At 43.0% G+C, this 27,504-nt stretch overlaps 1 protein-coding gene across 2 annotated transcripts in view; it reads right to left on the bottom strand.

Moving 5' to 3' along the window:
- VTI1B (vesicle transport through interaction with t-SNAREs 1B) overlaps positions 1-27,504 on the bottom strand; it is a 499,519-nt gene that overhangs the window by 138,297 nt on the left and 333,718 nt on the right. For both annotated transcript variants that reach the window (XM_082275949.1, XM_082275948.1), the window contains exon 4: positions 4,660-4,833. In XM_082275949.1, the coding sequence (XP_082132075.1) occupies positions 4,660-4,833 (174 nt within the window). The remainder of the gene's footprint in view (positions 1-4,659; positions 4,834-27,504) is intronic.

The following is a 27,504-nucleotide window of genomic DNA, read 5'->3' as shown; positions in this document are numbered from 1 at the left end:
TGTAGTGCGACCGAAAGGCACGAAAGGACCCCTGAGGGGGCCGAAAATTAGCATGCTTTTTCCCAGAAGCCCCTTTAGCCTTGGGGAAATGGGGCAAGAGAGTGCTCTTACCTCCGGTGATCCCCTTAATCAACACATCCAAGGACTCCCCAAAAAGGCGAGACCCATCAAAAGGCAGATTGGCTAAGGTCTTACGTGAAGATTGGTCCACCGACCAACATTTCAACCAAACCAGGCGGCGAGACAACACCGCCACGCTGTGCACACGTGCAGCCAACGGGACTAAGTCCAAGTCCGCATCACACAGATACATGACACCCTGGTGGATTTGATCCACCATATCCAGGGTCGCCGGCGAGGCCGAATCGGCCACTAGGACGCGCCTAAGCATCTGCGTCCAACTTGCGACAGCCTGGGCCGCCATGAGAGAGGCAAACAGAGCCTTAAGCATAGAACCCGTAATAGAGTAAGTATGACGGGCAAGAGACTCCAATCTCTTATCCGGGGCATCACGGAACACCGGGGAATCCTCTGCAGGAATCGCAGTAGATTTGTTTAAAACCGCAATTGCGTGATCCACCGGGGGGTGGCACACACCACCGTTCATCAGTGGAAGGTGAGAAAGGATAACGCAGCTTGAACCTACTTGGCACAGCAAAAAGTTTGCGTAGATTGCGCCATTGTTCCTTAACAGCGCGCTGAAAATCATCATTGCAGGGAAAAACCTGCGGCGTCCTGCGTTTTCTCTGCGTCCCATAAGCCGCCAAAGCAGCTGGGGGACACACTTCATCCTGCAAACGCAGCGTTTGTTTTATGGAAGCAATCAATTCATCCATGATTGCAAGCTCTTCAGGCGAGCCAGGGGGAGAATTATCAACCCCTTCAACTTCAGCCTCCACCTCGAACCCCACTAGATCCAGGGAGGAGAGGGACCCCGATAAGGAGACCCCCGCCATAACAGCCCAATCACCTTCACCCTCAGACTCAGAGGAAAGAGAAACTCTGGGTCTCTTGGTAGACTGAGCAGCCACCAGCATCTGCACCTGAGCAGCAAGGCCAGCCACAATAGTGGCTAAATCCCCCCCTGGGGGGGAAACAGCGGTCCCCTGGCTATCCACCAAGGCGGTAGGAAATTTGCCCTCCTGAGAATCCATTGCCCCAATATCAAAATGCCGGATAATAAAGGGTTAACTGCCCCTTTAACAAGCGCGGCGAGCGCAGCCCACCGCACCACACACAAGCACAATGAGACCCCCACAGGGACAATAAAACTGACACAGGCAATGGATAAGAAGGATATAACCTGAGGAGACCCTCGCCGCTGCTGCTGCCTCGATCGGTGTACCCAGGAGAAGAGGAAGTGATGTGACCAGGGCGCTCTTTTAAAGCCTATGGGAGGCTACAAGAAAATGGCCGCCATGCATGTAGAACATGCGGCCGGAGCGAGTGCAGGCAAAATGGCGTCGTTTGGCGCCGAAACCGCCGCTCCACAGTACAGTAATGCACACAGTTAGCCATATATAAAAAAAAACATGGTAGATCGCCGCAGCGATCGCTGTATAGTGCCCAAACATGCCACAAAACATGCCCCACGGCACACAGCTTCTCACACTGACAAAGCTGACACACATAGTGTCACACAGCTCCCCCCCCCCCCTTACAGCCCACAGCATGCAGCCGAGTGATAGGGAGACAAACAGTGAGAACAGAGGCAGGTTACACAGTCCCAGACTGACACCCCCCCAGACAGACAGGTCCCCACATAGATACACTTACCTCACAATGGCGTGGGGGACCCGCACAGGCGAACAAGCCGCTGCACATGAGGCAGGGAGAGTCGCATACAAGACGCACAAAATGGGGGTTAAGAAACCGCACAGCGTCCAGTGAGGTAGCCACCTCACCAATCATCCCTGCACCGAACAGGGATGGGTCGTTCACTGTGCCAGGAGCGTTACCTGGCTGAACGCTCAATGGCAGGCTGGGAAGCCACTGACCCACGACCTGCGACCAGGGGGATCAGCCCGAGACCCAGCCCGCATGATCCTCTTCATCAGAAGAACTAACTAATGAAGACAAAAAGAACAGCTAAGTAAAGGTAGAGAGAAAACTCAAACAAAAAATCAAAAAAGAAGAAAGAGTCTGGGGCACAAAGCCCCAGCACAGAGAGAGCCAGCCACTCCTGACAAGCTAGACATTGAAACTGAGATATGGTTGCAGGAAGTAGGAGGGTATTGACTGAGGGGACCACCCCTTGAGGGTGGGATATGTTAAAAGCTTTAATGTTAACATATTCTGTTGCCTAGCTACTCCTTCGGAGCAAAGTCTAATACCCCATATGTGACGAATATGAAGAGGCGGCGACTGTCGGAGGACGTAAGAGAAAAACTGGTTTGCTGAGCAGAGGGTATGTGGGTTATGCATGTGGGGACAGCCCCGTAGGGATGTACATGTACATTTTTTACAGCCTAGACTACTCCTGCAGGGGGCAGCATAACCCATTCAGCTAATGAAGATGGAGGCTGCATCTGTCAATGGACGATACAGAAATTATATTTTGTAGTTTGGGAATATACTACAACCATTGGTTGCAGCGGAGAATGTTTTGAATCTGGTGGTTTGGTTCATTTGCAGAACAGAATAGGACTGGCAGTAGAGGTATTACTTTGATGTCATTTGCCAGCCTAAACATGTATTGCAATATGGGTCAACCTGTTTTTTACTGCAAAAAATGCTAAAAAAAGAGTATAAAGCAGTGTGCAGAAGTTTCATTTATGCCAGGTTCAGGTTCATCCAACAATTTCTAATGTTAACATCCCTTTACCATCTGATAGATTATCTGCATGTACAAGCTATTGGGATTTGACCACAGGTATCGTTTCTATTGCATTGCAGGTCAGTGACCAGACCTGAATCTAATAGCTCTCACCCACTTTGTGTCTGTTTGCACCATGTTGGCATTGTGACCACAGCAGGATTTGCAGACAAGAGTAGGACTGGCCATAGAGGAATTAGTTGGACGCAGTTGGCCGGCTTAAACATGTATTGCAATATGAGAACTAAAAATCCCTGTTTTCTTATTGCAAAGTTTTCTAGAAATGGTATATAGCAGTGTGTAGAGAGTTCATCCTGTATTTCTACTGGTGGTTTGGTCTGACACTGCCAGCAGCTACTTGATGGAGAAATGTTCATCTGGATGTCTTAAATGAGAAATTCACCTTTTGTAACATGTTCCCCTCTGACCCCCGTTTTGACCGCGCAAGGGGAATTTCTCCCTGCACTCTCTGTTACTATCTAAAGAAAACTCAGCCAAGCAGGGCTCCGCCAAGCTGGCCTCCTCATTAGTTCTGTGTATGAATGAACTACAATTACTAACAGCCTCTCATCTTGTACTGTAGTTCTCAATGAACTATGAGGGCACTGTTGAGGGCTCTAGTAGTTCACTGAGTCTTCCTGTCAGAGTAAATGCCTGCCCATATTGGAGGTATGGGCAGACAGCTACACAGACAGTCTTGCAGGACCGTGACATTGAACCTATGATCTGCTGATCATGGGGGTAAGGCTTTTAACCACTTGCCTACTGGGCACTTATACCCCCTTCCTATCCAGGCCAATTTTCAGCTTTCAGCGCTCTCACGCTTTGAATGAAAATTGCGCGGTCATGCTACACTGTACCCATATGAAATTTTTATCATTTTTTTCACACAAATAGAGCTTTCTTTTGGTGGTATTTAATCACCTCTGGCTTTTTAATTTCTTACAAAAAAAAAGAAAAAAGACAGAAAATTTTGAAAAAAAAAAAGTTTTTCTTATTTTCTGTGAGTAAATTTTGAAAATAAATACATTTTTCTCCTTCACTGATGTGCGCTGATGAGGCGGCACTGATAGGCTGCACTGATGGGCACTGATGAGGTGACACTTATGGGCACTGATGAGGAGGTACTAATATGCCGCACTGATGAGCACTGATAGGCGGGTGATCAGTGCCCTGATTACATTCCTGTGTGTTCCCTTACCGCTGTTCGGGCTCTCCTCTTCCTCACACTGCAGTCTCCGTGTGAGGAAGAGAGCTGGCGATGAGAGATGATCTCATATGTTTACATATGAGATCATCTCTCATTGCACGGCCCGATCACGTGTTAAATGGCCGCTGTGATTGGCCATTTAGCACGATCTGTGATTGGCTGTGTCCAAGGGACACGGCCAACAAAGATTTTCCCCGACGCGCGCTCGCGGGAGCGCGTGGGGAGCCTGTTTCTGGGAGGCCGTTTAAAGAAGGCCTCCCAGAAATTCGAGTCCGCGCTGTAGCCGTACTTCGGCTATAGCGTGGACAGGAAGTAGTTAAAGGGTCCCAACAAAAAAAAAATAATGCATTTTTATTTTACCTGCAACAAAAAAAATATGTGAAAGGTGAACTTATCCTTTAATCCAAAAGAGCTAAGGAAAGACTTTCTTACCTCCTCAGGACACCTAGCTAAAGTAAGCTTATGCTGTACATTCAGGGGCTGTGCTTTTTGATGTACGTACCTAGTTCCCACCCCTCTTGAGGCTTGGCTTACAGTATCTGTTCCAGAAGTCTTCCTCAATGAACCCTGGTAGAAATATTCCTCTAGTTTACACGGAGTAACAACTAACTTTTTTTTGTGAAATCTTACTTACTCGATCTTTTGTTCGTTCCAGCTGTTCTCTCTGACCACCAAGCACTTCTACAAGATCTTGTCCAATGGCATCTGTTTCAGCAGCTATATGGTGGGATCTAGTTATACTGTCTGTACCTCTGTTCAAGCTTTTGTTGCAATCAAGAAGAATTGTCCTTTGTGATAGAAAAGCATTCTACAAAAGAAAAACAAAAAAAAAAAAAAGTTAAATATGCAGCTAAAATATAAACAGCCAAAACATTTGTAGTTTTGTTCATCCAGGTCTACTAGACATCACACTCATGTTGGTGAACTCACATGTTCTACTACATTTAAGCAACACAGCTTATTTACCTTGTGGAAATTTTATTAGGACTTCTGTGCACACTATCTAAAAGGATGTGTGTTAGTTAAATTGCCATTATGTCTCCCAGTGTTGATTTACTGGTATTCGCTATGTACAGCGAATATCTCTTTAACCGGCACTGAGGAAAGACCGTTCGTTGTAGAAATCTTCCATTAAATTGAGACCGCATACCACTCGCCTGATCATCCACGCCGGCGGGCGCTCTGAGCAGCTACCGCTGGAGCAAACGCCGGTCCGGATCTATGGAAGTGCGATGTGAGGTCGGCCGCGCAAATGTATACAGTCAGCCAGGGCCCCATTATTCGCGGGCGGAGAGAGGTTTGTGATGTGGAATTATTATCGTTTTGATAAGTATCTGCCATTTAGCAGGAATAATGCCTGGTAGCTTTCTGTTATGCTCGACTGGCATGGTTAAAACACTGCTGCTATTTCATTTTGGAGATATAGTATCATTTACTGGAACAGTAGCTTAATCACTATCAAATATGTTTTTTTGAACTATATTACATAGGATTAACTCTAACTGGTTATGACGGGAGTGCATGCACATGTATTAGCAGGGCAGCGTTCATGAGATACACGCTAGTTCCATTGTATAGTGTTTAGTGGCCATTTTTCTACACATAGGTCTCATTGTTAGCTATAGTGCACGGTTCCTCGTGTACGCTGCTCAGCTCACTCATGAACTCTCCCTTCTATTGAACTTTTGAATGTACACGTGTGTAATTGGTTGTTACTTTGTATAGAGTTCATGTTTTGAGATTGTACACAAGAGGCTGATGGTTATGTTGTATAGCCGTCACCCTCCCACTGTAAACCCCTGTTTTCTGGCCATGAATAAACGAGAGCCCTGAGTTAGAGCAGGACACTTTTTCTGTTGGCAACGACCATGACACAGCTTGTGCCTGTTTTACTCTTTGCCACCGAGCACGCCGAAAATTTCTTCATACAAAAGAGCTGTATATCGTACTTTCAGTACAAGTGATTAATGGGGTGGCATATATTAACATCCTCAATTGCGCTTTTAAGCGCAGAAGCTCTGCGCGCACCACAGTAAGAATGAGGGGAGAACCCCCTGGACTCACACCAGGCGAAATAGGCTTTCCAGGTACGGTAATAGATCTTACCAGAGGAGGATTTCCTAGCCTTGATTAGAGTAGGGATAACCTCAGTGGATAGACCCTTGTCCTTCAAGACATGGGTCTCAACAGCCAGGCCGTTAAAGCCAGCGACTGTAAAGCAGGATGGAAGATCGGACCTTGAGACAGGAGATCTTCCCGCAGAGGCAGACGCCACGGAGGCGCCACTGCCAGGTGAACAACGTCGGCGTACCAGGACCGGCGAGGCCAGTCTGGCGCCACCAGAATCACCATGTGCGGTTCTGAGACCAATCTGCGAAGGAACCGGGATAGTAACTGAATCGGAGGAAAGGCGTACATCAGACGATACTGATGCCAAGGGGCCACCAACGCATGCGAGGCGTCCTCCAACGGATCGCGCGTTCTTGCCACGAACCTTTCCACCTTTCGATTTAGCCGGGATGCGAACAGATCCACGTCTGGGGATCCCCACCTAGCACACAGCATCTGAAAGACCTCCGGGTGTATGGACCATTCCCCCTGGTCCAGGGTCTGGCGGCACAGATAGTCGGCCTGCCAATTTTCCACACCCGGAATGTTAACTGCTGAGATCGCCGGGACATGAGTCTCGGCCCAAGACAGAATGTCGGTCACCTCCCGGGCCGCTCGAGCACTCCTGGTGCCCCCCTGGTGGTTGATGTAAGCCACCGCAGTAGCATTGTCCGTCTGTACGCGAACAGGCAGGCCCTGGAGACGGTCCGACCACTGGAAGAGACAGAGTTTTATCGCTCGTAATTCCAGCACATTTATCGGGAGGGAGGACTCCTCCTCCGACCAAGTGCCCTGGACAGACAGGTTGCCCAGGACTCCACCCCAGCCCGACAGGCTGGTGTCCGTGGTAACCACCGTCCACACCAACGGACGGAAGGACTTGCCTTCCGCCACCAACGGGGACCGGATCCACCATAGAAGAGCCAATCTGGTCTGGCGACTCAAGGAGACATCCAGATCCAAGGACTGAGGTAGTCTGTCCCACCTGGCCAGGATCTCCGTCTGGAGAGCCCGCATGTGGAACAGGGCAAAGGGAATCGCCTCGAAGGCCGACACCATCAACCCCAGGTCCTGAGTGACGAGGACGGATTGTCCCTGAGGGACCTGAGTTTGTCCCGCAAAGTCTGGAGCTTGTCCTCCAGCAAGAACACCCTTGCCTGAGCAGAGTCCAGAACCCTTCCCAGATAGGGAAGGCGAAGCGATGGAGACAATGCAGATTTTTGAACGTTGATAGTCCATCCGAACTCCTGGAGTGTCTGTACCGTGATGGACAGGTCGCGCACAAGGTCCTGGCTGGCATGCGATATCAGAAGCAGATCGTCCAGGTACCCCAGGACCGCAATGCCCTGGGCCTGCAGCAGGCCCAGAACCGGCGCCAACACCTTGGTAAACACCCTTGGTGCCGAAGCGAGACCGAAAGGTAACGCCACAAACTGGTAGTGGTCCTCTGTGATAGTAAACTGAAGGTACCGCTGATGACCCTCGAAAATGGGGATGTACAGGTACGCATCCTTCAGATCTATCGAAACCAGGAATTCTCCTGGACCCAAGGAGGCCACAACCGAACGGAGAGACTCCATTCGAAACTTCCGAACACGCACAAAGCGGTTCAGCGCTTTCAGGTCCAGAATAGGACGCACTTTGCCCTCCTTCCTGGGCACAGTGAACAGATTCGAATAAAACCCCCGAAACCTGTCCCGATGAGGCACCGGGACAATCACTCCCTGAGCAAGCAGGTCCTGCACCGCTTGATGCAAGTCCTGCAGACGCCCCGGAAGCAGATGGAGATTGGAGGGAAAGAATCTGTCCGCCGGCCGGGAAAGGAATTCGATCTTGTAACCTGATCGAACGATTTCCTGAACCCACCTGTCTGATATCCGGAGCAGCCAAGGTTGGAGGAAACCGCGCAAACGTCCCCCCACCCCTGAAACGGGTGAGGGCGCCCCTTCAGGCAGAGGCGGATTGTCCCGCCGAGCCGGCATTCTTCTGGTTGCCCTGAGCCTTGAAGGGCTTGCCCTTGGATTGGTTCCGAAAGGCATGAAAGGACCCCTGATTGGATCTAGACGCAGAACACCGCTTGCCTCGGAAAGACTTGTTCTTCGGGTTCTGGGGCAGAATAGTGCTCTTTCCCCCCGTGGCGCCTTTCACCTTGTGTCCAACGCCTCGCCAAAAAGGCGAGAGCCAGCATAGGGAAAATCAGCAACAGTTTTCCGTGAGGACTGGTCGGCCGACCAGCTCTTCAGCCATATCAGTCGCCGGTTAAGTACCGCGACACTAGAGAGGCGAGCCACCAAGGGGGCCTCATTTAAGGCTGCATCACACAAATACATGACTCCTTGGTGGATCTGATCCACCATTTCCAGCCGGGCAGGTGGCACATCATCAGACACGAGATTGCCCCTAAGCATCTTAGTCCAATCAGCCACCGCCTGAGCCACCAGAACGGACGCGAAAACGGGTTTGAGCAGCGAACCCGCCACCGTATAGGAATGGCGGGCTAGAGACTCCAACCGCCGGTCCGTGGGATCCCGGAAAACCGGGGTATCCTCAGTAGGAACCAAGGTAGCCCTGTTCAACACGGCCACAGTGTGATCCACCTGTGGAGGCACACACCATCATGATTCCATAGCCGGCGCAAAAGGATAAAGCAATTTGAACCGACTAGGTACCAGGAATGGACATTTCAACGTGCGCCACATTTCATTAACAGTGTAATGGAATTCCGCTGGGCAGGGAAAAACCTGCGCAGACTTGCGGGTCCTGTGCGTCCCAAATGAGGACACAACGCTCGGAGGACAGGGCTCATCCTCTAAATTCAAGGTTTCTTTAACAGAAACAATTAACTCATCCATAGTCGCCCGTTCTTCAGGTGACCCTGGGGTGGATGTATCAACACCCTCCATTTCAGCCTCCCCCTCAGACCCTGGGGGGTCTAAGGATGAGCGGGACCCTGAAAAGGGCACGCTCGCAGCAGCAGCAGCCATATCCCCATCTGAATCAGAAGAGAGAGACAACCTGGGCCTCTTTCTCGCAGCCCGTTCAGACATCAGCATTTCCATATTTGCCACCAAAGTCGCTACCACAGCAGCCAGATCGGGTCGCAGCAGAGCCACAGGAGAACTGGGGCCCCCCACTAAAGCTGGAGGAAACTTGCTTTCCTGAGAATCCATGGCTCAAGTTATCAGAACAAACTACAGTGCAAAAACGGTGTACTGTCCCCTTTAAGAGCGCTGCGGTGTGCGCGGCCCACCAATACTGCTACAGTGATGAAAGACCCCCAAAGGAGAAAATAAACTGAGCCAGAAGCGATATACAGAGGGAAATTGAGAGTGATAACCTGAAGAGCCCGCAGAGCGTTGCTACCAGTGTCCTTGCTGCTGATGGAAAGGAAGTGCTGCTGGAGAGGGCTGGACTATATGCCAGACCCCGGGAAAATGGCTGTCACATAGGGATGCATTGGAGGCTATGCCAAAATGGCCGCCGGCATGCGGCCGGACCGATGGTTCCACAGCCCACAAAATGGCGGCGGATGGCGCCAAAATGACCTGCATGATCGCCTCAGAGGAGCTATACATGTGTGCCCATGGTAAAGATGGCGGACCGCGCGAAAATGCACCTCTGCGGTCACCGCACAAACGTCTGCACCCCCAACAGTGCACCTAGGTGACACAGGGACAGGGACCCCCAGGCAACATACAGATCTGCACAAGCGATCCCTGCAGGGATCGCACAGGGAGTCACACAGGCACAGACACGGGGAACACACAGCAACACAGACTGCCACCCCAAACAGAGGCCCCACACAGAAAAGTACTTACCTGTACCAGATGGCGTGGGGAGCCTCCATGCACGGAAAACCTCTGTCCTCATCTGACAGGGAGTGCCGTGAGCCAGGGACATGAGGCTGCAGCACCGCAGACGAGTCCTGTGAGGTAGCCACCTCACGGCTGCATCCCTGTAGCGAACAGGGATGGGTCGTTCGTAATGCCAGGGCGAACCATAGCTGAACGCTCAATGGCGGGCTGGGGGTCCATCTGACCCTTTTGCTCTGGAGAACCAGGGCGGCCAGTCCGAATCCCAGCACCGCATGATCCATCTTCATCCGAAGAGAAGACTAACACTAGAAGCTGACAAAATAAACAGCTAGTAAAGTAAAAGAAAAAACTGACATTTTCAAAGAAAATCAAATAAAAGATTAGGAAGGCTGAGACTGAAGCCCCAGCACAAGGGAAGCCCGACTATTCCTGATGCTAGGCAGATTAAAACTGAGTTGGGAGTGGTGATGCGGGGGGGGGGTATTGACCTGATGGGACAGCCCCCATGGGTGTGTATATGCTAATGCCTTTTGTCTTTGGACTAAGTCTATATGCCTAGCTATTCCTGTGGATGGGAAGACAATACCCAACAGTGATGACTTAGAGGAGGCGCGACTGTCGGAGGACATAAGAGAAAACTGGTTTTAGCTTGTAAACATCAAGTGTCCAAAATAGGCTTGGTCTTAAACATAGAAACATAGAATGCGTCGGCAGATAAGAACCATTTGGCCCATCTAGTCTGCCCAATATATCTGAATCCTATGAATAGTCCCTGGCCCTATCTTATATGAAGGATAGCCTTATGCCTATCCCATGCATGCTTAAACTCCTTCACTGTATTTGCAGCTACCACTTCTGCAGGAAGGTTATTCCATGCATCCACTACTCTCTCAGTAAAGTAATACTTCCTCATATTACTTTTAAACCTTTGCCCCTCTAATTTAAAACTGTGTCCTCTTGTGGTAGTTTTTCTTCTTTTAAATATGCTCTCCTCCTTTACCGAGTTGATTCCCTTTATGTATTTAAAAGTTTCTATCATATTCCCTCTGTCTCTTCTTTCTTCCAAGCTATACATGTTAAGGTCCTTTAACCTTTCCTGGTAAGTTTTTTCCTGCAATCCATGTACTAGTTTAGTAGCTCTTCTCTGAACTCTCTCTAGAATATCTATATCCTTCTGGAGATATGGCCTCCAGTACTGCGCACAATACTCCAAGTGAGGTCTCACCAGTGTTCTGTACAGCGGCATAAGCACTTCTCTCTTTCTACTGCTTATACCTCTCCCTATACATCCAAGCATTCTGCTGGCATTTCGTGCTGCTCTATTACATTGTCTTCCCACCTTTAAGTCTTCTGAAATAATTACTCCTAAATCCCTTTCCTCAGATACTGAGGTCAGGACTGTGTCAAATATTCTATATTCTGCCCTTGGGTTTTTACGCCCCAGGTGCATTATCTTGCACTTATCCACATTAAATTTCAGTTGCCAGAGTTCTGACCATTCTTCTAGTTTTCCTAAATCCTTTTCCATTTGGCGTTTCCCTCCAGGAACATCAACCCTGTTACATATCTTTGTGTCATCAGCAAAAAGACAAACCTTACCATCGAGGCCTTTTGCAATATCACTTATGAAGATATTAAACAAAATTGGTCCCAGTACAGATCCCTGAGGTACCCCACTGGTAACATGACCTTGTTCTGAATGTTCTCCATTGACTACAACCCTCTGTTGTCTGTCACTCAGCCACTGCCTAATCCACTCAACAATATGGGAGTCCATGCTCAATGACTGCAGTTTATTGATAAGTCTTCTATGTGGGACAGTGTCAAAAGCCTTACTAAAATCTAGATATGCAATGTCTACTGCACCTCCACCGTCTATTATTTTAGTCACCCAGTCAAAAAAATCTATAAGATTTGTTTGACATGATCTCCCTGAAGTAAACCCATGTTGTTTTTCATCTTGCAATCCATGGGATTTAAGATGTTCCACAATCCTATCCTTTAATAGGGTTTCCATTAATTTGCCTACTATTGATGTCAGACTCACTGGTCTATAGTTGCTCGATTCCTCCCTACTACCTTTCTTGTGAATGGGCACGACATTTGCCAATTTCCAATCTTCCGGGACGACTCCTGTTACTAATGATTGGTTAAATAAATCTCTTAATGGTTTTGCCAGCTCACCACTAAGCTCTTTTAATAATTTTGGGTGTATCTCATCAGGACCCTGTGACTTATTTGTCTTCACTTTAGACAGCAATCTTAGAACGTCTTCCTCTGTAAAGACACATGCATCAAACGATTCATTAGTCATCCTTTCAAGTGGAGGTCCTTCTTCTTTTTCTTCTGTAAAAACTGAACAGAAGTATTCATTAAGGCAGTCGGCTAGCCCTTTATTCTCTTCTACATACCTTTGTTTTTAATTTAGTTATTCCTTGTTTTAATTTCCTTTTCTCATTTATATATCTGAAGAATGTCTTATCCCCCTTTTTCATAGACTGAGCTCGTTTTTCTTCTGCCTGCGCTTTAGAAGTTCTTATAACTTGCTTGGCCTCTTTCTGCCTAATCTTGTAGATTTCCTTATCTTCATTGCTCTGGGTTTTTTTATAATTACAAAATGCTAGCGTTTTATTTTTAATGATTTGGGCCACTTCTGCTGAGTACCACAGTGGTCTCTTCCTTTTTTTGCTTTTACTGACAAGTCTAATGCAATAAAAGCAAAAAAAAGGAAGAGACCACTGTCTTAAAGTGGTTCATTTCCACCACAACTCTTAGCCTGTTACCTGGACATCGAACCACTACCACACTGATGAGGACACACACAGATTAGTGATATCTCACCCTGTCTGTAATTTTCCAATGTTATATTGGTGGTACTGTAAAATACAGTAAATACTTCTGTGTACGGGCTTACAGGAAGCAAACATACACAAAGATTCAGGTATTTTACTAGCTGTATTTAAAAAAAATGTCATGGATACAGAACAGATTAAAATTCAATAGCAATCTGTTATCCGTTTTGGACCAAAGCAAATCTGCTATAAACCTGATAATTTGGGGATAACTTTGTCATTACTTAAGATAACAAGGTTTTACATTAGGGCTGCAACTAACGATTAATTTGTCTGTCGACTAATCTATCGATTATTTTTTCGATTAGTCGACTAATCTAACGATTATTTTTATTTTTTTGCTTAATCTAGTGTACTTTCTTTGATTAGTTAAATAATCCTTTGAATAACTTTACAAAAAATGGTATGTACAACTTCTAATATAATATTTCAACTTTTATAATAAAAAAATTTCCAAAAAATATTTCAATGTGGTTGAAGTTTTTACAGTGTACAAAAATGAAGTGTCAAAAATAAAATGTAAACAACACTTTAGCATCAGGCACGAATAATGCCATTAATTCAGAACCAAAAGCATTCAAAATACCATATAAATTCTAAAAAAGCATTGCTCAACACTGTGTGTGCAAAAATACAAGAGAGACACATAAAGTGCCAAACACTTTAGGGCATCAGGCATGAAAATGCCATATCTGCCTAACACTTTAACTTCTTTAAACTACAAGTAAGCTCTCTGCCTTTAGATAATCTTTTGCTGTATTGGCCATTATTTTTGGCCATTACTTTTGCACAGTGTTGAGCAGTGCTTTTGTTGGACTTGGCTCCTTTAAAACTAGGTTACTTTTTAGGTATGTTTTACATTTACATATACAGTGTTATTGTTGACCAGTATTTTTTTGGTGTGTTACTTCACTTGTACACAACACTTTATTGCATCATCAGGCATGTATAATTATGCCATATAAAATAAATTCTGCCTAACACTTTGCAAAAGATGCATTCTGAAGGCAATGCATTTGCATTATGTGGTGGTTAAAGTAGTAAACCTTACTACTTTAAACCACATAATAATGGTCAACAAAAACACTATGATGTAAATGTAAAACATACCTAAAAACTAACAGTTTTAAAGGCGCAAAGTCCAACAAAAAGCACCGCTCAACACTGTGCAAATTATAATGGCCAATACTGAGGAATGATTACCTTGGAGAGCCTTGTAAGGTAATGAAGATGTACCCGTAGAGGTGTCTTCTAAAGGATTAAGGGCCACATTGAAATCATCTCCTAATAAAAAATTCCAGATTGAAACTCAGCTAAGGTCGTGGAAATATCACGAAAAAAGCTGACCTGTGCCGAATTGGGACTGTATGCGTTAGCTACTGTTATTGGTCTACCCCATACTTTGCCTTTAATGAATATATATCTTCCCTCGATGTCACTTAGAGAATCGGGCATTTCTAACGGGAAGTTTTTGGATATAAGAATGGGGACTTATATATATAATGTATGATTCTTGCGCTATCTTGGATACTTCTAGCTACCCTAATGCTGCACCACTAGAACTGGTACTATAAAACAGTTTTATCAATACTGAAAGAAAGGGGGGTTGTGATGTGCTTCAGGGTATTTATAAAATATAGTAAAGTGCTTGTAGTGATTGACCTCTAAGAATATAAATAAATAAATGTATCTAAAATTCATACAATCCTATTATAATTTGCAAAGTATATCTTGTGGTGCATAAAAATGTATCTTGTGGTGCATAAAAATAGAGTGCTAAGTAAATATAAAGTGCTAAATAAATATCAGGTGACTTTAAAAATTAGAATCAAAGAAAACAAAAAGGGCGCACCGACCTAGCGCATTATCCTCAGTAGAAGGCTTTATTTATGTAACAATAAAAAATGGCTACTCACAGACGTAGATGAAAATACATCATATCAAGCTAGATTGCTCCAATGTCCGGGTGTAGTCCATACAATCGTTGATATCGATTATGAACGATTGTATGGACTACACCCGGACATTGGAGCAATCTAGCTTGATATGATGTATTTTCATCTACGTCTGTGAGTAGCCATTTTTTATTGTTACATAAATAAAGCCTTCTACTGAGGATAATGCGCTAGGTCGGTGCGCCCTTTTTGTTTTCTTTGATTCTAGTACCGGTGGACTACCCCAGTCCGATATGGGCAGCAAGACTTAAGCCATTTGAGAAGCCAGTTGTGAGTCCCGTGAGGAGTGTGGTCGAGGGGTTTGGATACCAAGCGCAGGAGGAGGGTGGTCACACCCTATTGGTTTTTGGGACTTTAAAAATTATTAGTAGTTAATAGGTGCTTCTCTAAAGTGCTCTATGCACATAGTGACAAATATATATAAATAGTGAATCAGAGTGAAATCAATCAATATTCCAACAAAACTTCTAATATATCAAAATCGGTGCAAAATTCGCAAATTTGCATATATTTAAATGTCTGTTTCCACAGTAGTATTTTTTAAAAAAGTTCTTGATCAAGTGGCTGCGCTGTTAGACTTATGCCATCAGACAATATAGGTGCAATAAACCGGTGATACTGTGATTGATTTTCCTCCACCTTGTGCCGTGATATCACCTCTAGGTGTACTAAACTCTCACCTCAGAGCAGAGGGTAATACGCCTGTATTATGTCTCTGGATAGGGGTTGATCACTTCTCTCCCTTTGTTCCAGCGTGGTATCTAGTGAATGTGCTCTGTTCTTGAGCTTGCTGTGTGGATTCCCGACCTTGTCCTATTACAGGTGTTTTCTATGCCTTCCTCTGAATACAGCTTCTTGGGGTGAGTCTCGCTTCCTTAGGGCTTGAGCTTTTAACCTTTCCTCAAAACATTTGCGGTTAAGGTTCAACTCTGGCTCTTCCGTGTAGCTGTAAAGTTCTGCTAACTCTGCAGACAACTGGTCTGAATCATAGTATTCAAACTCCAGAGTGGGACCATCTACCAGGCTCTCGGACTCCCTCTTCCTTCCCTTGCTGTTCCCCTCCCCAGAGTTATCAGAACTTTACAGCTACACGGAAGAGCCAGAGTTGAACCTTAACCGCAGATGTTAGGGTAGGAAAATAGCCTAACATTAGTGTAACGGAACAGGGCACCCCCTTCAGACTCCACGAACCGCCACAGCTTGGTTAGGGTCTTGGCATCTCCTACCCACCCTGGACCTACGACAAGGCTCCAGGTTCCTGTGGGTGAACCTCTCTTTTCCCAGAGAGTGCAGCACGAACAAGCTCTTACACAAGCTCTTACAAGAGCTCAGTGATTATCCAAGGGAGTATGGAGGACATAGCAATCCCTTGCAGCAGATTCCCCCAATAAGAGACAGAACTCTAGATTGAGGGTGAAGGAACTCTAGAACAACTTTATTGAACAAGACTTATAAACAGAATTTGGAAAATCCCACCCCCAACAACCGCTTTCCTATTGGTCAATTGTAAAGTACCTGTGGTCCTCCTTCAGGTCCTCCTTAGCCATGCAAATGAGGACTTGAAAATGAGTCAGCAGGGATTGGTCCAATAGCTTGACCTGTCGGGATTATTGGGGGTGATTAAAATAATAATAGGTAAAAAAAATTGATTTAAAAAGCCATGTATATTTCATCTTATGCATATAAGATTCTGAATGGTGCAGCGTCCATTTTGTTTAAGGTCAATGAAAGTTCATATATGTTCATTTTCAAAATGTCTCTTACAAGCTTACAAGAGAGAATAGAGTTTCAACAGAGGTCTTTGTATTTCTTTTAAGATCGTAAATAAGATTTACGTAGACACCTCTTTAGATAAGACATAAGGGTAGTGCCACTCTGTCTAATTATTTAACAATGGACAATATCCCAGTATACTCTAGCAGACATTTAAAATGAGCTATATATAAGTTTTTAAAGATAAATTATTGTGTGAGGAGATATTAGCCATAATTATGTCATATTATGTAAGGCATATACATATATATTTAGGAATGTTATATCCCATTTTGGGTTTATATTCTTACAGTAGTTATCTTACTTCGACTTAAGAGTGAATACTAATTACTTCATTTTAAGGCATGTGGTAGGAGTGTTTATATAAGAATTGCTTTGGACTAGGCGAAGTGTTCGAGGTATCATAAATTCTACCAGTCCTAGACTAAATGTCTGAAAGTAATATCAGAATTCAAATAAGTAATGGACTTTCACTAGCAACAGGTCAAAGGTCATCAGATAACAATATGTTTTAATTGTTTGTTAACTACAAAATCTAATTACTGCCCTCTATAGACGAAATACCAAATGCAGTTTTGAGATAATTCAGATATTTCCCATATAGAAATATTATATTGTATTAAAAATATAATTATTGAAATGGCATTACTTGCCAAGGTGAATGATGGAGATACAGATGGACATTTATGTATGTACTGGGAGTATGGACAAAGTTTTATGTGGTGTTATAGGATTAATCTTAAATATAGAGGAATCATCCTTTAATTTTATTATCATACATTGGGTTAATTATCGGGAGAGGTGTGGCTCTGACCTCACCAGTTAAGGCATAGAATATCCAAACCAATGGGGATAATGTTTCATCCCTCTGGGTTTAACTTACGGTAAATTTTTATAGCCCTTTGTTCATACCATATAAAAGAACAACCCAGAGGAGAGAGAGGACACACATCACTACTGACAACACACCTTACGCTTACATCACACACACACACTACTACAGTGGGTACGAAAAGTATTCAGACCCCCTTAAATTTTTCACTCTTTGTTATATTGCAGCCATTTGCTAAAATCATTTAAGTTCATTCTTCTTCCTCATGAATGTACACATAGCACCCCATACTGACAGAAAAACACAGAATTGTTGACATTGTTGCAGATTTATTAAAAAAGAAAAACTGAAATATCACATGGTCCTAAGTATTCAGACCCTTTGCTCAGTATTTAGTAGAAGCCCCCTTTTGATCTAATACAGCCAGGAGTCTTTTTGGGAAAGATGCAACAAGTCTTTCACACCTGGATTTGGGGATCCTCTGCCATTCCTCCTTGCAGATCCTCTCCAGTTCTGTCAGGTTGGATGGTAAACGTTGGTGGACAGCCATTTTTAGGTCTCTCCAGAGATGCTCAATTGGGTTTAAGTCAGGGCTCTGGCTGGGCCATTCAAGAACAGTCACGGAGTTGTTGTGAAGCCACTCCTTCGTTATTTTAGCTGTGTGCTTAGGGTCATTGTCTTGTTGGAAGGTAAACCTTCGGCCTAGTCTGAGGTCCAGAGCACTCTGGAGAAGGTTTTTGTCCAGGATATCCCTGTACTTGGCCGCATTCATCTTTCCCTCGATTGCAACCAGTCGTCCTGTCCCTGCAGCTGAAAAACACCCCCACAGCATGATGCTGCCACCACCATGCTTCACTGTTGGGACTGTATTGGACAGGTGATGAGCAGTTCCTGGTTTTCTCCACACATACCGCTTAGAATTAAGGCCAAAAAGTTCTATTTTGGTCTCATCAGACCAGAGAATCTTATTTCTCACCATCTTTGAGTCCTTCAGGTGTTTTTTTAGCAAACTCCATGTGGGCTTTCATGTGTCTTACACTGAGGAGAGGCTTCCGTCGGGCCACTCTGCCATAAAGCCCCGACTGGTGGAGGGCTGCAATGATGGTTGACTTTCTACAACTTTCTCCCATCTCCTGACTGCATCTCTGGAGCTCAGCCACAGTGATCTTTGGGTTCTTCTTTACCTCTCTCACCAAGGCTCTTCTCCCCCGATAGCTCAGTTTGGCCGGACGGCCAGCTCTAGGAAGGGTTCTGGTCGTCCCAAACGTCTTCCATTTGAGGATTATGGAGGCCACTGTGCTCTTAGGAACCTTAAGTGCAGCAGAAATCTTTTTGTAACCTTGGCCAGATCTGTGCCTTGCCACAATTCTGTCTCTGAGCTCTTCAGGCAGTTCCTTTGACCTCATGATTCTCATTTGCTCTGACATGCATTGTGATCTGGAAGGTCTTATATAGACAGGTGTGTGGCTTTCCTAATCAAGTCCAATCAGTATAATCAAACACAGCTGGACTCAAATGAAGGTGTAGAACCATCTCAAGGATGATCAGAAGAAATGGAAAGCACCTGAGTTAAATATATGAGTGTCACAGCAAAGGGTCTGAATACTTAGGACCATGTGATATTTCAGTTTTTCTTTTTTAATAAATCTGCAACAATGTCAACAATTCTGTGTTTTTCCATCAATATGGGGAGCTGTGTGTACATTCATGAGGAAGAAGAATGAACTTAAATGATTTTAGCAAATGGCTGCAATATAACAAAGAGTGAAAAATTTAAGGGGGTCTGAATACTTTTCGTACCCACTGTACATCCATCTATAGACTCATCCAGACATACTCCATCTTGCTCCATCATTCATCTGAAACTTGGAGGGAAGCCACCATCTTAAGAAAGGCATCCATCTTAGGACTCTGGTAACGACCATTTGAAGCTAGCCTCCATCTTAAGTGTGGTAAATATACCTTGCTGTATTATTTGATTTTATTCAATATTGTTTATTCCTTCCTTATATGTTTTATATTGCATATTTTAGGGTAATAAGATTACAACCCCAGCCGTATAAACCATGGTAGATTTATCTCTAAAATGCTGATTTTGTTTTTATACATTTTTATTAATATCAGATTTAGTGCATTATTTGCAATTTTAAGTTTTCCGTTTTGCATGGCTTATTCTCGCTCCATCTGCAGTGGAATGACTTTCGGCTATGCGATTCGCAGACAATTGTGGTCTGTTTATATAGAACACTTACGGTTTATGCTATACCTGGAGAAATGGTAATCTTGCTTTCATCTTGCTTTCACTTTGCTTTCAGTTTCACTTTCATTATTGAGCTAAACATCCCATTGCATTGATTGTTTTAAGTTTGTATTTTATGTAGAGTTGTTTCTTTGTGTCAATTCCATTTTTGATCATATATTGTGATTACATGTCTGGTGAATAAATATTTTTATATATTCCATACCGTAGACTGTACTCACTAAGATTGGTATATGCTTTTAAAAAGAAATTAATCAATTAAAAATAATTCACTACATATTGATTTGTGGAATAAGTGAAGATTCTCCTTCCTCATAGATCTTTGCTTATTAACCATAAATAGACACTGCTATATTCAGAGCAGTATAAATATTCTGACATAATGAAGTACGAGCGCAAGATATTATTAAATATTCTTACATATAATGGAGGCACTGCTGAGATAATTATTGATTTCTTACATATGTCAATCATAATTTTGATCAGGTGACATAATCAATAACTTTGAAAAAAAAAAATTTTTTTGGAATTTTTTTTTATTAATTGTGAATGTGATAGAAATGCCTTAAAAATGTCTACAGCAGGTAATGTTCACGCTGCCAACTCTGGCAAGGTGTGAGTCCCTAGTGGTAATGCCACAACCCCAGTAGATTTTGCACAGAGCATAAATGTGTGGAAACACTTCTCTGAGTCTGAAATGGTGGAATATGTAAATGCTGGTTAGTCATATATCAAAATCCTCAAACGTCGGGCCAATAATGGGCATCTGACATGGGTAGAGGAAAACCCGCTGTATGAACTCACCAATAAGCTTATCTAACACCAAAAGACGTCAGGAAGTGTGATCACATACTTTTTGAGTCATGGCCAATCTTACTGTATCTTTGTGAGGAACTGCACCAGAAGGCTCAGCAAAAAGGGATTTAGTAAAGTTCCAATCTCCACTCCAAATAATAGGAAGTGAGATTAGGAACCTCCTTGAGCAGGTGAAAGTGACCTCTATTGGGACACATAAGTTAAGAGAATGTAGCGTGAAACTGCAAAATTAAGTAGAATTGTGGCAAAAGTCTTATCAAGAAAGCTGTAATGAAAGTAACCATTTGAAAGAGAAATGTAAATGATTAATGCAATAATTAGGAAGTTTTGAGCAAGGAAAAATGTTTTTCTAGCAAAAGTTGCCGAGTAATGAGCAGTGGAAACTTAAAAAAATAAATAAATAAAAATGTAACAGTTCAAGTCATGACAGGAACTCATCAGTAAATAAATAGGAGAGTTCCAAAAGGTCATGGTGTCCATGCAAAAAGGGTAATGCTTAATTAGTCCTGCATTATAAAAATATGATGTAATTATTCATAGACCCAGATATGATTCCCAGTCTGATGGTCATGACCCAGACAAGGGGGGGGAGTCAGGCAAAGAGTCCACATCCTACCCCAGCCATCTTCTAAATATAGGAGGGCAGAAATTGGGCAGCCATGCATAAATAGGTATGAGTCATATCAGGTCATTGCAAAAAGACTAGCACCCCTAAAAAGATACCATACACCTCCAGAATTTAAAAAAAAGTTTTTAAAAAGAGTACTGTCCTGATTTTTGTTATGAAAAGGTCCTTAGACATTATTGATCATCTTGAGGCCTATGAAAACAACTTTCTGTGTTGTGTCTGCAGGATGTAATTTAAAAGTCGGCCCATCCAAAACCTCACTGCTGCTAGAGTTGTTATCTACAATTTAAAATGTACACAGCACCAAAGCCACACTGAATTTTTGTTTGCTGTACTCAAAAGTGCCTACCACCCTTCAATGAAGGAGTCTGAGTACAACCACCTGGAATTTAAATCCCTGTTCTTTGAGGCATCGCCCATGTACATAATAATGTTTGGCAAAGGAGCAAGATTCACACTACGGTAGTAACAGGTGATATGCCACCTAGGCCCCAAGGGGAACACCGGATACCTTAAGGAGGACACCGGACATCCCATTAACAGGGGGGGGGGGACACCCACAAATAAATAGGGATTTGCCCCATCTTAGGGCTCCCCAAAATCCTTGGGAAGTTCAAGTGCCATTTAGGCCCAGACCTCACGCCAGAACTGAGTAACTGGTTCTGATGGGGATCTGTCCCATCTGTCTGAACCCGAGAGATATAGGCACTGCAGGAGGCTGAGCCAATAATCCAATTCTAAATAGGTTTTTAGCCAAGTAGATGCCAAATTGATCAGCTGAACAATTGGTTCACTCTGGGCACTGCAGCCCAGAATTAAAATAATTAATCTTTAGGAACAAATCCTGTGGCCAGCCAAGGGCCACAAAACCCTTAAATTCCCAAGTGGCAGGAATCAGTAGGATACACTGAATAAAGGCATAGGAAACAGAGGTTCTAACACCATTTTATCCCCAGGTCACAGCATTGAGGATCCTGGAATTCTTGCCAGGGGATCTTGGTTGTTAGATACTAACTTCCCTCCTATTTTTCATTGGTCACTTCATCCCTCTGACTTAAATAGGTCGCTCAAAGCGGACACATTTTCAAAAAAATTGCCAATGACGTGATACAAAGGAGGATCAAACCCTAATGACGTAATGCAGTCAAGAGGTAAAAGGTTGTATACGGTAACCAAGAAGGAATCCTCAATGCCAGGTAGTTTTATTGCACAAAAAATTGCATTGATGCCCCATAGGGGGAGATATTTTTTTTTCTCCCAAGTAGTAGGTAAATTTTAACAAAATATTGTATCACTGTACAATTTTTCAATGCATAGTATCCATGGCGATAAATACATCCCCATGTTAATAAGCCCCAGAAGTCAGTCGCCCCTAGGAAGGTCGCATATATAGTCTCACCTTCCCTGGTGGTCAGAAAAGGCTGATCACACAGTGAACTAAAGGAGAACTCTGAGAAAGCTTAGGGTACCAACATCGCATTGAAATGTCAATTGTTAAGAATGTATATTCATACTGTATGTTTCATCCAATAGGAAGAGATTAACCTTCCATGCCAGGTCGTTGATTGGTACAGACGATGATGTTTGCCAAAGACACAGCGATCGGATGGGTCATCTCTCCTTAGAGCCCAGCTCAGGACGGAACCCCTCATTGAATCGGGTCCCTCTTCAGGAATCAAGCTGCGAGACGCCCCAGATTCTTGTTGACGGAGAGGAAGATTTGTTTCAACAGATCTTTGTGCATTTGATCCGAGGAAATCCATTGAGAGGAATCACACTACCTCCTGTTTTTAGTTGAAGGAGATGTGAGAATGGTGCATTGCACATGTGAGCAAAACCTCAGTCTAGGTGTATGGCACTCTAGATCATGCTGAAACCATTCATTATCCAACCAACATCTAAGGTTGAACGTCCAAACAGATTTCTCGGATTCCTGATTGCCAACATTGTTTTACTGCACTTTGAATGGTAGTTGCTAATACCATCGCAGCAGTTAATTTCTGTCTCCATCAAGACTTTGAAAACTGGAGATGCAGATTTCAAGGAACATTTGAGTTTCTTTACCAGGAGATCGAGATTCAAAGAGACTAATAAGGAACAGTTTGTGACATAGCTAACATAAGCAAAGTCGCTACGAACTGACATTTTGAACTGATGATTTTTTTTTTTCTTTTCTCATTATTACCGCTTTACTTAAAAGTTATGAACAATTCCCAATATGAACTATTCTTTTATAAAAAAAGAGAAGAAGACATTTTTTTTTTCTTTTGCTACTCCTTTTAAAAACTTTTTCCCCAGGTATGGCTAGGCTGGTTACCTGCATACTGGGAAGAAAGGGGGGGGATATGTCGGGATTATTGAGGGTGATTAAAATAATAATAGGTAAAAAAAAATGGATTTAAAAAGCCATGTATATTTCATCTTATGCATATAAGATTCTGAATAGTGCAGCGTCCATTTTGTTTAAGGTCAATGAAAGTTCATATATGTTCATTTTCAAAATGTCTCTTACAAGCTTACAAGAGAGAATAGAGTTTCAACAGAGGTCTTTGTATTTCTTTTAAGATCGTAAATAAGATTTACGTAGACACCTCTTTAGATAAGACATAATGGTAGTGCCACTCTGTCTGTAATTATTTAACAATGGACAATACCCCAGTATACTCTAGCAGACATTTAAAATGAACTCTATATAAGTTTTTAAAGATACATTATTATGTGTGAGAAGATATTAGCCATAATTATGTCATTATATTATGTAAGGCATATACATATATAATTAGGAATGTTATATCCCATTTTGGGTTTATATTCTTACAGTAGTAATCTTACTTAGACTTAAGAGTGAATACTAATTACTTCATTTTAAGGCATGTGGTAGGAGTGTTTATATAAGAATTGCTTTGGACTAGGCTAAGTGTTCGAGGTATCATAAATTCTACCAGTCCTAGACTAAATGTCTGACAGTTATGTCAGAATTCAAATAAGTAATGGACTTTCACTAGCAACAGGTCAAAGGTCATCAGATAACAATATGTTTTAATTGTTTGTTAACTACAAAATCTAATGAACGGTACAATACTTCCCTCTATAGACGAAATACCAAATGCAGTTTTGAGATAATTCAGATATTTCCCATATAGAAATATTATATTGTATTAAAAATATAATTATTGAAATGGCATTACTTGCCAAGGTGAATGATGGAGATACAGATGGACATTTATGTATGGACAAAGTTTTATGTGGTGTTATATGATTAATCTTAAATATAGAGGAATCATCCTTTAATTTTATTATCATACATTGGGTTAATTATCAGGAGAGGTGTGGCTCTGACCTCACCAGTTAAGGTATAAAATATCCCAACCAATGGGGATAATGTTTCATCCCTCTGGGTTTAACTTATGGTAAATTTTTATAGCCCTTTGTTCATACCATATAAAAGAACAACCCAGATGAGAGAGAGGACACACATCACTACTGACAACACACCTTACACTTACATCACACACACACTACTACATCCATCTATAGACTCATCCAGACATACTCCATCTTGCTCCATCATTCATCTGAAACTTGGAGGGAAGCCACCATCTTAAGAAAGGCATCCATCTTAGGACTCTGGTAACGACCATTTGAAGCTAGCCACCATCTTAAGTGTGGTAAATATACCTTACTGTATTATTTGATTTTATTCAATATTGTTTATTCCTTCCTTATATGTTTTATATTGCATATTTTAGGATAATAAGATTACAATCCCAGCCGTATAAACCATGGTAGATTTCTCTCTAAAAAGCTGATTTTGTTTTTATACATTTTTATTAATATCAGATTTAGTGCATTATTTGCAATTTTAAGTTTTCCGTTTTGCATGGCTTATTCTCGCTCCATCAGCAGTGGAATGACTTTCGGCTATGCGATTCGCAGACAATTGTGGTCTGTTTATATAGAACACTTACGGTTTATGCTATACCTGGAGAAATGGTAATCTTGCTTTTATCTTGCATTCACTTTGCTTTCAGTTTCACTTTCATTATTGAGCTAAACATCCCATTGCATTGATTGTTTTAAGTTTGTATTTTATGTAGAGTTGTTTCTTTGCGTCACTTCCATTTTTGATCATATATTGTGATTACATGTCTGGTGAATAAATATTTTTATATATTCCATACTGTAGACTGTACTCACTAAGATTGGTATATGCTTTTAAAAAGAAATTAATCAATTAAAATAATTCACTACATATTGATTTGTGGAATAAGTGAAGATTCTCCTTCCTCGTAGATCTTTGCTTATTAACCATAAATAGACACTGCTATATTCAGAGCAGTATAAATATTCTGACATAATGAAGTACGAGCGCGAGATATTATTATTAAATATTCTTACAGACCAGAAGGACTGCCATATGCAATGAGACAGAAGCCCCCAGGGGGCAATCAGTGTACACAATAGCCAGACACAGAACAATAGGAGGTCATTAGCACTTCGCAATGCAAAAGGGCAATCCACATTCCCTCCCAATACACAACAAAAGGAATACCTGTCTGGCATTGAAAGATATGTAATATACACAGCATTTAGGAATTACAGATTTCATGGCAAATGGGAATAAATCTTAATATTTCTATATGGGGATATTGCTGGCAAATATGAAGCAATCCAAACCATTACTTATCTGTCTTTAAATTCCAGCGACGGTGAATACTGGACTCCCTCTTCCTTCCCTTGCTGTTCCCCTCCCCAGAGTTAGCAGAACTTTACAGCTACACGGAAGAGCCAGAGTTGAACCTTAACCGCAGATGTTAGGGTAGGAAAATAGCCTAACATTAGCTTCCATAAATGCCTACAACAAATAGGTGAATCCAATATTGAGAGTAATGATAACCGATTATGTATGTGGTAGGAGGTAATAAATGTAACAACTTAAGAATACAATTGCTAAACAAGAGAGTGTTAGGCCCTCCATTCCTCCGAGCCCAACAGTAGGTCAAGGAATGTCTTTAGTGTTGTCATTATGGGGGGATAGCTTCCTACCTCCATAGATGAAGTATTGGTCAGATATCAATAACATGACATGCAAGGTAAATAGAGAGAGGATTGGTAAAATCAAAGTTGGTGTTTGAGATCCTGTGATCCCCATAGAGCAGGGGTAATGAATTAAAATTCAAGGAGGTCCGGTCGCTAAAATTTTCATTGGCCCGAGGTCCGAATCTCAAGTCTGTGCTGACTCTGAACAAAATGTGCCCACCAGCGTGACCCTTAACATAAAATATGCCCATCGGCGTGCCCCTTAGTATAACATTTGCCCGTCAGCGTGACCCTTAACACAAAATAAGGGGCACGCTGATGGGCATATTTTATGTTAAGGGTCACGCCGATGGGCACATTTTATGTTAGGGGGCACCCTGATGGGCACATTTTATGATGGTGGGATCGCTGATGGGCAAAAAAAACGTGTAAATCAGCGTTGCTCTTAACATAAAATATGCCCATTAGAGTGCCCCATAACATAAAATATGCCCATCAGTGTGTACCACAGTATAAATATGCACATCAGCATGCCCCTTAACATAAAATATGCCCATCAGCATGACCCTTAACATAACATTTGCCCATCAGCGTGACCCTTAACACAATAAGGGGCACGCTGATGGGCATATTTTATGTTAAAGGGAACTCTGATGGGCATATTTATGTTAAGGGACACGCTGATGGGCACATTTTATGTTAAGGGGCACGCTAATGGGCATATTTTATGTTGAGCGCAACGCTGATTTACACGTTTTGTTTTGCCCATCAGCGTGCCCCCTAACATAAAATGTGCCCATCAGCGTGACCCTTAACATAAAATGTGCCCATCCGCTTGCCCCTTATTTTATGTTAAGGGTCATGCTGATGGGCATATTTTATGTTAAGGGGCATGCTGATGTGCATATTTATGCTGTGGTACACACTGATGGGCATATTTTATGTTAAGGGGCACTCTGATGGGCATATTTTATGTTAAGAGCAACGCTGATTTACACGTTTTATTTTGCCCATCAGCGATCCCACCATCATAAAATGTGCCCATCAGGGTGCCCCCTAACATAAAATGTGCCCATCAGCGTGACCCTTAACATAAAATATGCCCATCAGCGTGCCCCTTATTTTGTGTTAAGGGTCACGCTGATGGGCAAATGTTATGCTAAGGGGCACGCTGATGGGCATATTTTATGTTAAGGGTCATGCTGGTGGGCACATTTTGTTCTGCCCTTTAGAGTGCCCCTAACATAAAATGTGCCCATCAGCTTGCCCCTTATTTTATGTTAAGGGTCATGCTGATGGGCATATTTTATGTTAAGGGGCATGCTGATGTGCATATTTTTTGCTGTGGTACACACTGATGGGCATATTTTATGTTAAGGGGCACGCTGATGGGCACATT

This window comes from Pelophylax lessonae, assembly GCF_965119305.1.
Source record: "Pelophylax lessonae genome assembly, chromosome: 13".
Classification (NCBI taxonomy): Eukaryota; Metazoa; Chordata; class Amphibia; order Anura; family Ranidae; genus Pelophylax; species Pelophylax lessonae.
This window is presented reverse-complemented; position numbering and strand designations above follow the sequence as displayed.